Below are 14,850 nucleotides of genomic sequence, written 5' to 3'. Positions count from 1 at the left end.
GGACCAGATGGGCCAGTCATGTTTAATCTGCCCATTGTTGCTATACTGTTCTCCAGGCGACCTTTGCTTTGATCTCATTAAGAGAGTCCCAACATTCTGTCACACACACAACCATTGAAAAAGTTTGAGAGACAAAAATCATCATCAAACTTTAACAGTAAAAAATAAAAATCTGTAAAAGGTAGCAAAAGGGTGGATTTTCTGGTACTTGGGGGGACTGTGGACAGGCCAGGGGCACATATTTTTGTTAGAAAAGCCTGAAGAAGGGATTTTTGCATAATATGTCCCCTTTCAGCAAAAATAAGTCTTTGAGTAAAAATAAAAACTCATAAACCACATAAGTATAATTAAAGTAATTACACCCACTCTATTATGTATACCATGAAAATTTCTATAAAATAATAAAATTCATCACTGGATCACTCTTTAATTCTTACAACCCGTGACGACATCCCTCTACACCACAAAGGAAGTCAAAGTGACAAAGTGGGTTGTATCCTATATTTTCTCTGTGCCAGTGTATCAACAGTTATCCGTGTTCTCGCAACCTCCTGCTCTGAGATTTTTTTTGATGAACCAACCAATAGGAAACAGGTAGAGGATGGACCAATCATGTTAGCTCTGCCTGTTGTTGCTATGCTGGTCTACAGGAGACATTTGCTTTGATCTCATTTAAACAGTCCCAACATTCTGTCACATACACACACATTATAAAAGTCTGAGAGACAGAAAAGTCCTATTGATGCCCCATTAAAGTGATGCTCCACAGCGCTGTCTGGTGGCCATTTTTATCACAACAAAAAAAATTAACTCTGAGTAGCCGTGCTCGCTGTAAGCATACGTGTGAATATTTAAAGTGAGTGGGTGTTCATACGTGTGCCTACATGTGCAGTTATTCCTGATAAATGTCAACACAAAGCTTCAGTTCTTTCCAGTTCACCCATAAATCTTCATTTTGTCCCTTATCTTTTATTCTGCTCTATATTTGATTGATTTAGAGGATTTAAAAGTGCAGGTGTTCTTTTTATTGTTAGGTCATGTTTGCGTGTTGGTGCCCTACGGGACGTCCTGTGGCTGTTTACTCTGCTGGTTGATAGAAAGTTCAGGCCTCTGTGTTTGAAGCTGAAGTGGCAGTGACTATTGCTCATGTTAAAACATGATGGGATGTTTATGAGGGCTGGAGGAAGATAACAGAGCAGAGTAACAGTACATATCAAAGTTTTTAAGGCCAGCCAGCCTGGGCTTGGACTATTTTCTGCTTTGTATTTCTCTCTCAGGCCGTCTCATGAGACGAGTGATTTACTTCTGCTCCTACTGCAGAGGCTTTTTCACAGACTGAACAAATAAACAGTAAAATGATTGAGCCATTCTGAAATTTCACTCCTGCAGCTCTCTCCAAACATATTTTTGAATTGTTGATTTTTTTTTTTTCCTCTTGTTTTTTTGGGCTGTGGATGTTGAACTGTGACTGCTGTGGTGTAGGCAGTCAGGTCTGGTGTATGATTCTCTGGGGCAGTGGGGTTTGCTGCTGGAAGGGGAGGAAAGGGAAGCCAGCCTTTTATATTTTTTAAACTGAGGTTGTTATAAGAAAATATGTTGTGCATTGGTGGACCAAGGGAGGGGGCAAAATGGTCAATTGCCCCCTTGATGCCCTAATGTTTGAAAAAACTCCATAAAACTACCTTCTTGGATGGTAAAGTGCTCTCTATGGTGCCCTCCAGTGGTCAAAACGGGATAAAGGGCCCTCTACAGTGTCCTTCCAGTGGACAAATTGGGACAAACCTTGGATCAGGGGTGCCAAACTTACTTTGGGTTGGGGCCAGATTTGCTCCAATTAGGCATCCTGTGGGCCAGACTATTTTTTAGTAACATCAGTACAACCGAACACAAATATAAAGGCTGTTTGATTATTTATTACTTTAAATTTACACTTTAAAAATATTTATTAGCTACTGTAGAAAGAGGGTTAACATCAAGACATCTGAACAATTAAGACAAGATTATATACTGCCCTTGTATTAAATAATCAAATATTATTTACACATTTCGACATTTTTTTCCAACCACGGATGTTGAATTTAAAAGTCTTGATTAATCATAATAATACAACTGTTTAAGGCCGTAAGAGCAGCAAGTTTTACATAATGTCTAAATTAACATTGGGTTATTTCACCTGACCTGGTATCAGTGCATTAACAGTACAGAGTCCAGTGCAGAGAGAGAGAGAGAGAGAGATTTTAATCCCTCACTGTTCTTACTCTGCAGCCTGGTCAAATCACAGTTTCAAACCTCTCCCTCTGGGTGAAAACTCAACTTTTAAAGACGTATGTCCCACAACAGTCATTCTTCTGCATGTGCACTCTATCCTGACATCCCTGCATGAACCAGGCCACCTCTGTGTGTAATTTCAGACACGTTTTTAGCTCCTTAACCCAACAAGCGGACCTCTAATGTCATCGGCCTGCCTGTGTCTGGATTAGGATTATTTGTTCATTTACAACGACATTTTACCATGACCAGAGGGACTTTTTAACCTTGCAAAGCACATGGATATGCCCATTTCCTTGTTTTCACTGGTGAATCCATCGTGCAAAGCTCCCATCTGAACTGTTTGGGCCTGGTTAGAAAGTTACAGGACCAACCAGCGACGAGGGGCAGTACTTTCAGGCGCAGTGGAGTCGTGACGTAAACAAGCAGCAGCAAGAGGCTGGTGCAATTATGGTGGAAGACATTAGCGTGGATGCTGCTAAAGCTTACGTTTTATCAGAACTTGACGACATTTCTCTCTTAAAGAACAAGGAACAGCAGTGAGTTGTTTTCTTTTCAAAAACAACAAAAGTCGAGTACCTACATGTCTACAGTCACCATGGTTTGCGTTATTCCTCTGTAGCTTCACATGCACACCTCAATAGCAGCTACGTCACGCTTGTTGCTCTGATTGGCCGGTAAAGATGTGACAGACAGAACGTTCATCCAGTCACCCTCTGAGTGTCTTTCAAATCCTCTGGCCTTTCCCAAATGCTCAGTATTGAAGGTTTCCCAGATGGATGTGTGAAACACATCCATCTGGTGTGTCACCATTAGATGAGAGCTGGAGGTAAATATGCCACAGGATTTATAAACAATATCCTGTTCAGATGTAAGCAATGAAGACCACAGTGTCACTTCTTGAGGACAAAAATAAATCTTATGTAAATAAATTACGTTTTTATTAGTTTGGCATCACAAATTTATAACAGTTAGGGCTTAAATTCAAAGTGTCCATTGTGCACATGGTTGAGAGTTTTTGAAACATAGTTTGCATAATGGTAAAACACTGGTGGCACAAGTTAGATAGAAGTTAGACACAGCCAATCAGAACTGAAAACACTCATCTCTAATGATGTGGAACCAGGTCAGACCAGTTCAGAGATCAAAAGTGAGCTACAGATGATACCAAAGATAGATGGAGATGATCTGAGAGTCTGAGGAGGAGTGTGTGAGAGGTGGTAGAGGAGAAGGAAGAGAGAGAAGTAGAGGAAGACCAACACCAAGAAAAGAAATTTCTAGGGATAGTCAAGTAGTCAAAGCCTTTTCAGAAAGAGACGTTGTCTGGATGGGAGCATGTGTTGCTTTAAAACCTCTATCTAGCATTGATAGTTCCTTTCCAGATGTGTAAGCTGCCCACGCCATACAGTAAACACTAATGCAGCCCCATACCATCAGAGATACAGGCTTTAGAACTGTGCCAGGATAACAAGCTGGATGTTCCTTCTCTTTACACAGACAGTTGTTACCAAAAAAAATCAAATTTAGATTTTATCTTTATCTCATTTTAACTATCCTGTTCACATACCGCTTCTTTTTTGTATGATCCAGCTTTAACTGTCATTGTGGATGGCACAGCGAAATGTCTTAACCCATATAGTGATTTCCAGTAGAGAATCATGCCTGTTTTTAAAGCAGTTGTCCCAAGATCACCAACATCCAATACTGACCTTCAGCTTTGTTCCTTGCTCACAGAGATTTCTGATGATTCTCTGAATATTTTGATGATAGGACTGAAGATGGTGGAATATTCAGAGTCTTCGCAACCATATGTTGAGGAACATTTTATTCACAGATTGGTTAAACTCTGCCCATCTTCACTTCTGAGAGACTCTGCCTTTCTAAAATGCTCCGTTTATACCCGGTCATGTGACTGACCTGTTGCCAATTTAGATGAGTGTTTTTCTTTAGTACCACTTTCTTTTCTAGACTTTAGTTGCCCTGTCCCTACTTTTTTTTAGATGTGTTGCTGCCATCAAATTAACCCTTTACTTACTGAGCCGGTGCCAGCGCTGTGTTTTATATTTTATATAAAATTATAGTATTATTACCAGTCAAAGTTTGTCCGATCAGAAGAATTCCAACAATGTTGGAAAGGAGAGAATTGTGGGCATGCACACATATATGGTTCATTACGGTACTCACAACCATATGACGTGGGCATTCATAGCAAAACACCAGAAGTATCGTGAGACCGCTACACGGATTCTCAACACTGTAACTCCTCGAAAGTTTGCTCAATCTAAAATATTCAAACTCTGACAGAGAGCTGAGAATCTGTGCCTTCCAGCTATATATGCTGTGTGGTATATTATGGTAATGTTGAACAGCGCTGTGAAAACGGCAGCTTTGGCAAAAAAGAGTGAGAAAGGAGAGTGAAGGAAGAGAGTAAAAGGAGAGCGAGCGAGAGTGGTGTTTGGTTTTCAAAAAATGGTGTTAGATAGTGGCATTTGTACATATCTGTCATGTGCAATAACAATATGTTACTTGAGAATGTTGAGAATGCTTTTTCCCACCTTTATTTGCACTAATTGTCGCCTATGTATATAGTTATCTTTTGCACTGTTTTGCACACCCAGAGTCCTAGACTGAAAAAATGACTGCTGATCGTTCTAAACATGTATAGGTTCACATTTCAAATGTCAAATCAAAACTTCATGAGCAGTAACAAAATTTCTTCTCATACAAGCCATGAAAAACAAATCTGTTTTTGTGTTTTTCTTCTTTTAAACTGCTGACAATTCCATATAATGTGCAATAATCATTAACCAGGTGCTGAAAAGTCAACTTCAAGTACTCCTGGGACCAAAGCTCTCAGACTTAGGGCATTTCCTGACTATTTTACAACCATTATAACAAAATATGTCCAAATTGCCATTTTTAGACTCAGTAGGTAAAGGGTTAAAAATGAGCAAATACTTTGCATAAAATGGTGATGGTTTACATTTTACACAGTGCCCTAACGTTTTACACAGTGCCCTAACTTTTTTGGAACTGTGGTTAGAGATCTTAAGAACTGTACTTAGGAGAGTTAAAGAAAGAAATGTGACACAACTACAGAAAATCTCCACATTTATCTTAATTAACAAGCATGGGAATGGTTAGTGAGGTCAAACTGCCTCAGGAAGTGTTGGTGCAGAGACATCAGCGGTCAGGAGAGCAGCTCTTGCTTAACACCGCCACCTAGTGGCCATTCTTACTCATATCATTTAAAAAATGTGCAGCATTGTTAGCAATGTAAAGGTCTTTCATAATCCAATTATGTTTTTTGTTTTATTTCTTTCCAGAGATTTACTGAGCACTAACATTTTCAGGTGTTGTTTATAAATCTAAACATATTCTATGACATAACTGAGGAACTTTTTCTACATCAGACCAAAAACAACTTGAACTGTCTGTTTCTCTAAGCTCTATGTCTATTTTCTTCTAAATGTTCCACATCTTCTCTCCTCTTCTGCTCGTTTTCAGCGTGTGTGAATGGTACTTATGGGCAGGGATGCACGCAGCAGTGCCAGTGTCAGAACGGCGCCATCTGTGACCACGTGAACGGAGCGTGCACCTGTGCACCCGGATACCACGGGACGTACTGTGAACAAGGTAAGTTTGATGATGTTTATGATTCTGATGTTCTTCTTCTTCTGATGGTATCGTCTTTGAAAAGTGAAAACATGATGGCAGTGATATTTATGGTTCATTAAGAGCGACAAATACAAACTAGACTCTCCGCACAAACATCTGTAACGTGTTTTAAAGATGGAAAATGTTCAGGACGTTCCAATTCAGGATGAGATTTTTCAGTCAAAACTCTACCTGCATCAAAATCAGTCAGCAGTGGAGGGATTAGCCAGTTTGGGGCCCTGGGTGAGCACAGACATGGCCCCCCACGTCCATTCTCCACTTTTTCCATCTGCATTATCTGAGAAAGTCACACTTGTGTATGATTTCACTGTCTTTCTCTTCCCTTTTCCTTTTCATGAAGTTATTCTCCTCTCCGTTTGCTCCTTCTAACACCAAACCTGCCAACACCTTCTTTGAGAGGATCTGAGGTTCCCCCAGAAAATGTGGAGCTCTAATGTATTGTAAATTTCATCTCTGACTAAAAATGTTCATCGACTACATTTTTCCATGAGTCTAGACTAGAGCTAAAATAGATCTTTGGGGATGAAAAACAAGTTTAGTTTTTATCAAGGAGACTAAAATGAGACTAAGATGTTAGTGCTGGACTGTTGGATGTTTTAAATCCATGATATTTCTACGCTGGGAGTGTATCGTCAGCCACTTAAAAAAGAATGATACATATACATTTTGAATTATGGTAAATTATATCATATTTTCTGAAACTGAAAGTGCAAAGTATGATAGAAAGTAAAAATAATGAGATAAAAGTCAAAATTGAGAAATATAAAGTCAATACAGACCAAGTATTGATCCGACAAGCTCCAACATTCAAGCTTTTGACTTCATTGTGCTTGAGTACACGTCTTGGACTTTGGTAAAACCATTTTAATTCCCAGACTACCTTTCCTCTCTTTTAATCTTGAAGGATGAATTACACAATCTGCTTTTATTTCACTTTGTAGAATTTGTTGTTCCCAAAATCTGAATTGAGTTGGGAAGGAAGGCTTTTGCTTGGAACAATCTGCAGCCTGATTTTAAACTGCGAAACCTGATGACTCTGAGTGCTTTTGAATCTTTGGTGAAGTCTCTTGAATCCAGACGTTCTGTATGCCACCATTTTAGCTGATGTTGTATTTTTACTGCATTGATGGTTTATTGTGATCTGTTTTAGTTGGAGTGTGTTTGATTTTTGAAACTGTGTTGCTTCCATTCTTGGCCAGGACTATCCCAAAAAAGACATCTTTGATCTCGATGGGACCAACATGGTTGAATAAAGGTTAAATAAATATTATAATTAGGAAGTCATGATAACAAGCTTAAAGATGTAATTCAGAGATAAAAGTTCAAAGTATAATAAAAAGTTGACATTGTGATAAAAATTCAGATTTATGCAATAAAAAGTCTATAACTGAAAAAAATTAGATAAAAAGTTAAAATTGAGATCACTTTGAAATAAGAAATTAAATTCTGAGAAAAAGAAATCATAATTATGATGTAAAAGTCCAAAGTTAAGGAAAAGAGTCATGATTTGAGCTAAAAAGTAGCAATAATGAGACAAAGGTTAAAATTATGAGATGAAAGGTCAAAATGAGAAAAAAAAATACAAATAATGGGATAAAGGGTTGAAAAAAACTAAAAAGTAACAAATATGAGATTAAAGGTCAAAATCAGATTAGAAGTTACAATTGTGAGATAAAAGTTTGAAATGAGATATAAACTGACAAATATGAGATAAAAGGTCAAAATGAGAAAAAGTTACATTTTTGAAATAAAATGTCAAAATTAAATACAAAATTAAAATTATGAGATAAAAGGTCAAAATGTGAAAAAGTAACAATATGAGATAAATTCCTGAAAAGAAATCAATCAATTCAAATCAATTATGAGATTAAAGAGCCAAATGAAATAAAAAATTAGAATTATGAGATTAAAAAGTCAAAATTAGATAAAAAGTTAAAATAAGGGGATAAAAGGTAGAAATGAGAAAACATTACAATTATGAGATAAAAGCTCAAAATGAGATGAATAATTACACTTATAAGCTAGAAGGACGAAATAAGTTAAAAAGTTAAATTATGAGATAAAAAGACACAATGAGATAGAAAGTCACAATTATGAGTTAAAGGTCGAAGTGAGATAAAAAGTCAAAATTATTAGATAAAAGTTGGAAATGAGATAAAAAGTTACAATTGTGAGATACAGGGTCTTGATTATGAGAGAAGAAGTCTCAGTTATGATATAATATGTCAATATTATGGGACAAATATATTGAAATAAATCAAATTTATGAGATTATCATGATTATTAAAAGTCAAAACTCTGATAAACTCAATTATGACATTTAAGTGAAATGTTGAGATAAAAATTAAAAATTATAATTAAGAAGTCATGATAATGAGCTTAAAGGTTAAAAAATATGAGATAAGAAGTAAATATTATTATTACGTATATGGTTGAGAAGAGATAAGAAATAGTAGAAATTATGTGTTAAAAAGTCAGGATTATGAGATAAGAAGTTTAAATCATGCATTAAAAAGGAATATTATGGGATTAGAAGTTAAAATAATGAGACAAGTCAAAAGTTGACAGAATATTGACTTTGATCTCAGAATTCTGACTTAAATTTCAGTAATCTATTTGTTTTTCTCAGAATACCTACTTTTATTTCAGAGTTTTTTCCCCTATGTCAGAATTCTGACTTAATTCTCAGAATTCTGACTTCTATAATCAAAATTTTGACTTTTTTAGGATCTTAGAATCTTCTGCTTTATTTATGAAGTCTAAATGAATTTTTGGGTTAGCTGCAGCTATTCAAAGTTCTCTGTATGATAAATGAACCTCATCCATACTGACGACAGTATGGCTCTTTAGTTTTCTTTATTACAGCTGTCATCATCCTGGTGTACACTAGAGGGTGCTGCAGGACTCTCTTTGGATTTCCTCATGTGTTCCACAGTTTCGGTAAATCACCACACATATTCAGTGAATCATGGGATTGTCCGTGTAATGTCATAAGCAAAACCATTTAAAAACCGCACAGATCCCAGGGTATAATGACTGTGAGTCATTCACAGACGGATTCTTCATCGGCTACAGTCTCTTCATGCATCCTGCTGCAGAAAGGCTACATGTAACTAACATTTTTCTCATCATAGAGATATTTTTACTGAGCTGTAACATGAACAAGCCATCGCAGCGTCTGACCAGTGTAATAGATTTGTTCTTGATTATAGTCTTTTGACTCGAAGCGGCCTCATGTTATTGCAAAGTGTAAGATTTAGTGTGAGAGTGCTACCACGGCCAGAAATTCATACCACCTCTGCAGCACGCCGGGCATCATAAATCACGGCCGTGTCACACTAGAACAGAGCTTCACATCCCCAGTCATAACAGTCCGATGGCCTCTGATGCAGACGGCGCTCTGATTGGACGTTGCTGTGGAAATAGAACGATGGTTCTGACCAGATTCTGCTTGCTGAGGGCCGGTTCTCCTCAAACAGAGGTGTCCGGTTTCTCCGTTTTCTGCTACGGGCCTCTTCCTTCAGGAGACGTCAGGAAGAGGCCGGCACTGTGAGAAGGACCAGATCTCTCCGGTGTGTCTGTTTCACTGAAGTCAGATGGAAAGAGATGACTTTCCACAGTTCTACGTGGGCGATATGAGGCCTCAGGCTGCTTTTTGTGACGTTTTTTCACGAAAATGGATGCATGTGCATCTAGGGCTGTGGGACTCTGCAGCTTATTTTCAGCCACAGAGTTTCACTGGTGCAGATGAGCCCACTAAAGAACTCTGCTAACTACAACTTGTTTGCATGAAGAGTGGTGTAATGTACCTATAAAAACTATACCTTGACTTCATCTCTAAAAGAACGTGTCAGTAATGGTGCTTCAGAGTAAAACAGACCCCATAACGCTGTAAACAATTTAGTTTTGTTTCTGACCCTGATTTTTGTCCGAAAGAGCATTTTTTTACATCACTGAGTCATCTGCATATAAACACACCAACATCCACATTAATGCTGTTTGAAAGGACGTAATGCAATAGTACTGACGACAATATGAATTTTGTTTTATCTCTTTGTAAGACAAGTACTAGGCAAACTTCTCCAGCAGCTTTACCCCCTAAAAAAGCATTAATTAGCTGAACTGTGAACGTTGATATTAATATGAAGCCAGAACAGTCAACTTTATTACTGTACAAAAACGTTTAAACATTCAGAACAGTTTTTGTACTGAAAGATTTCATTTTCTGTATTTTTGTGTCACATTGACAGTGATTACCATATTATTGCTAGTAGATGAGCTCAACTACTGTATTATAGCAAGTAGGTGAGCTGGATTACTGTATGATAGCTGTAAGATTAACTCAACTACCTTATTATGGGTAGAAGATGAGCTCAACTGCCGTGTTATAGTTAGTAAATGAGCTCAAGTACTTTAATTGCTTGTAGATAAATTGAACTACCATATTAAAGCCAGTAGGTGAGCTCATCTACCATATTATAGGTAGTAGATGAGCTCATCTTGTATATCATAGCTAGTAGGGGAGGTCATCTACCATATTATAGGTAGTAGATGGGCTCGTCTACTACTGTTTCATAGCTGGTAGATGTGTAATTGGGTACTGTGAAAACAGGTGGTGTTAAAAGTGCAGCAAACTGCACAGTAACTTTTTGTTGCAGGAAGGTTTCTTGATGTAAAACTCAGGAATTAATTGGCTGTGACAGCAAGGACTGAATGGCCAGTCACCGTCTACAGAGACAATGCTCTACTCCTTGTACCAAATGGTAGCACCTGCAGCCTATATGACTTATTTACTTTCACTCCACCAACAAGTCTGGCCCAGTAGGGATCTTCCTGCTGCTCCAAATTAGCCGGCCCAGGCCTCTGAACAGTGCTCAGAAAGCATGTTACCACGGCAGAATACAAACTTTCAGGGAGCATTCTTCATGTTGATGCTAAACATTTAGAGCCATTGTGCCAACATGGGACCACTTCTTCAATTAATGGGGGGTCGTGCTCCATTTCTGGCCCCCAGCTTTGATGTTTACATCAAAATAAAACGTTTGGTGGCTGTAAAAAAGAGCTCTGCTTCAGCTGGCTGCGAACATCCGCGTTATTGTCGGGTTGTTTTGTTGTTGTTGTGTTGACCTCTTTCAGTGCATAGACCCTGAATAGCAGCAGGAAGTTCTATTCTGTGTCGTCTCTATCCGCTCTATTTCTGCGGGCCGCTCTCCCCGGCTGTGTGGTCTCTGGACCGTCTTTATGGGCTGACAGCAGCCGCTCTTACACAACCGGGGATCTGGAAATAATCCTCCTGTCTTAAAGAGCTCATTTAGAGAGAGATGGAGTCTTTCAACGACGGCACAGGGTGTGTGGAAAAGTGAACTGAATCCCTCTGTGTCTACCTAGAAACAAAGATAAAGACAGACGAGACAAAGACTTCAGAAACCATCATATGGAGTCATTGTTGTTCCAAAACTTATAGAGCACGAAACTGAAGAAACTCTCCATTTAAACCTGCTTTTGTGCTCTAAACTGCCTCCTTGTGCTTAGATTTTCTCTGTTTGTGCTCTAAATATGTGTTTGCTTTCAAATCTTTTGCTCAAATTTCCTGTGCTTGTGCTCAAACTGTTCTCCTCTCATTCAGGTTGACTCTGCTTGGTTGTTAACCTGATGCTCTCCAGTTTTACTGTACTCATACATAAATTTATGTGCTAACTCTAAACTTTATTTTTCTGCTCTTGGTTATTTTGATAACCAACCAATAGGAAACCAGTAGAGGATGGACCAATCATGTTTGCTTGTTGTTGCTATGCTGTTCTCCAGGAGACATTTGCTTTGAGCTCCCAAAGAGAGTCCCAACATTCTATCACATACACACACATTGTAAAATTTCAGTCATAATAAAACTTGAACGGTCATTATTACGTATCAGTTAAAGATAGTAAAAAAGTGAATCCAGGTATGTGAACAATGATATAAGACAGTCCCAACATTCTATCACGTACACACATAATCTCAGTCGACAAGCCCTAAAACTCTACCTCAGTTTCTCCTACAGTCTTCATTTTTTGCTTTAAAAAGTAGACACATTAATCATCTGTTTATGCTGGAGTCAATTTTTTGCTTTCTTTTACTGATCATCCCCACAGCATGATGCTGCCACCATGATGTTAGTGTTGATGTGCAGTGTTTGGTTTCCACTAGACATAGCGTCTTGTCTGATGGCCCAAGAATTTCTTCCACTTGACCATGGAGTCTCCCACACTTCCTATAAGACCACCTCTAAATTTTCATACCATAATCTTTCTACATTGGTGGCCTCTCTCACTGTTCTCCTTCTTGTACAGTCACTCAGTTTGTGAGGATGGCCTGATCTAGGCAGATTCAGGGTCAGTCTCATTTCTACCCCTTAGACCTTATCTTAGCCCTTTCCCTTGGTTTTGCATGTTCAAGTCAGGTGAAGGAGTGCCCCAATTCTCTTTTGAATCAAGGGCTAGGGCTAAGGGCTAAGGGCTACGTAGCCCTTGAAACAAAGATTTTTCAGGACCACACTTGAAACCAAGGGGTATGAATTTCCCACCATGCACTGTGTTCACTTCAGTGTTGGGCAAGTTACTGAAAAATAGTAACTAATTACAGTTACTAGTTACTACTTGCAAAAAGTAACTGAGTTAGAAACTGAGTTACTGCTTTGTAAAAGTAACTAATTACTTTTAAAAGTAACTCAGGCATTACTTTTTTGCTTCATCCTCATTATTTTACACATCACATTCATTTGTGTTGTTGTTGCAGTGTGAGAGGAAATAGAAGGAGGTGCATTAATGTAAATATTTTTGGCATTGATTATAGAAAATACAACAGTTGTGTTTTCTCATATACTCAATCCTTAGCTACGAGGGATGGGAGTTTTTGTATTTTCGGCATGTACATATGCAAAATATGTAAATGGCAAAGATCAGCAAGAAGATCCACAGTACAAACAAGATGGTCGAAGCTTTATTGTCACTTCTGATGCCGCAGCTGTTTATCGCCAATGTGTGACGATGAACAGCAGTCAAATCATGCCTCGTTTCTTAAGGGAAGGTTTTCACCCCTACCCCTTACCACTCCATTTCGAGGGGCAAGGGCAAGGGGTAGACGAAGGGGAAGGGCTAAGGGATGGATTTAACCGAACTCTGGGGGATGTTTAGTACCTTGGATTTTGTTTTTATAAATCTCTCCCCTAGCCTACACATTTCAATAACCTTTTCACTGAGTTGGTTGGAGTGTTCTCTTGTCTTCATGGTGTAATGGTAGCCAGGAATACTGATTGACCAGATACTGGACCTTCCAGATGTCTTTAAACTGCAGTCACTTAAAACACATTCACTGCACTCAGGTGATCCCTATTTTACTAATTGTGAGGCTACGAACACCAGTTGGCTGGACCTCTGAGGTGAACATTTATGTAGTCACTTATTTGACATTACATATTTTATTTAATTGACATTACTTTGTAGAGATCTGTGTTCACTTTGACAATAAAGAGTTTTTTTCTACCATGATTGATGAATAAAATCAACAAAAAGGTAAAACATGTAAGGCAGTGAGATAGAATTTGTGATCTTTGGTAAAAACAAAAAACAAAAGAACAAAAAAACAAGATTGCCAGAATATGTTTAGATTAAACCAACAAAGCACTGAAGATTTGAAGGTAGTGGCAACGTTGTCAATAAATCAATCAGTCTTTGCACCAATTAAGGAACAAAACCTTAATCTCAAGAAACTTTAAAGCAGGCAGGTTTACACCATACTCTTAGAAAGACCCAACAATAGTCCACCTTGAGTGTAGCACTAAGCTTCCTTGAACAGAATCAGACTCATGTTGAAGAGCCGTCTGCTTTCACTGTGTCTGGATGTGAAGAGATGCAGAAAGCCCATTTATTTGGAGCCTAATAAATGTGCCAATCCTTTTATTTTTCATATAAAAAATGATGTCTAAGATTCCTGAAACATTTTCCATCTGGCCCGGAGGATGTTGCCATGGTGTCAGAATGTCTATCCCAGTAACAAACAGGAGATAATGAAGCCGTGATTTAGCCGCAGCGCTGCCACAGACCTAATGTACAGCTGGATTAAAATGACAGCATCCTCAGTGGGTTGGCTTTAATAACACTACAGCCCTAACCACTACAGAGGCAGCCGAAGACGTCATGCTGTCAGCGTGGGAACACGGAGATGGCCGTGCCAGAAACTGCTGAGCAGGAAAGATACTTTCCCAATCTGAGGCCTTGAGGCAAAAAATAACAGGAGTGGACAGCATCATCAATTAGAGCTGGAGAAGGAAGGGAATGATGCATAAACCCCCAAGTCCTGCAGCATTTAGACATCACTAAACCACCAAGTTACACATTTCTGTAGCTCTCCCAGTCTGTGGCTTCCCTTGGTAACACGGCTTTCCTCAAAGACAGAAGACGTGGTTCGTAAATGAAGCGCCCGCTGCAGCCATAATTAAGACTCCAAACCCCGTCAGGCATTAATTTTCCGACTCATTATTGGGAAAAAAAACAGAGGAGAGAAATATCCACAATGTCTGCAAATCACTCGTAAATAAATATGTAGAAAAACAAACATAATGCTCATTTGGATGTGTTTTAGTGACAAATGGAGCAATCACACCATAGACAGTGAATAAACAGTCATTCTTTCCTTCTGTGGTGAAGTCATGCCTTCAGACAATATTTACGTCCCAGTGGTGGGAATCATTCATCCCAGAGCGTCTGGCTTGGTTCATGTGGAAGAACGGCTCATATTTACCAATCTGTCCCGGTGTCAAGTGTTTCTAAATAATCAGGAATAAACTCTCAGGCTCTCCTTAAAGGAAGAATACGTCAACTTTTCACTCTAATTTATAATTGGCTGAACTGAGATTCTGTATATTTT

General features: G+C 38.5%; 1 protein-coding gene across 1 annotated transcript in view; it reads left to right on the top strand.

Annotated features, from left to right (window-relative positions):
• Positions 1-14,850, top strand: part of megf6 (multiple EGF like domains 6) — a 132,311-nt gene that overhangs the window by 92,852 nt on the left and 24,609 nt on the right. The window contains 1 exon segment of the mRNA XM_041806678.1: positions 5,776-5,905. Within this exon segment, the coding sequence (XP_041662612.1) occupies positions 5,776-5,905 (130 nt within the window).

Source organism: Cheilinus undulatus, linkage group 2 (genome assembly GCF_018320785.1).
Source record: "Cheilinus undulatus linkage group 2, ASM1832078v1, whole genome shotgun sequence".
Lineage (NCBI taxonomy): Eukaryota > Metazoa > Chordata > Actinopteri > Labriformes > Labridae > Cheilinus > Cheilinus undulatus.
The sequence above is the reverse complement of the archived record's forward strand: the minus strand, read 5'-3'. Positions and strand labels throughout refer to the sequence as shown.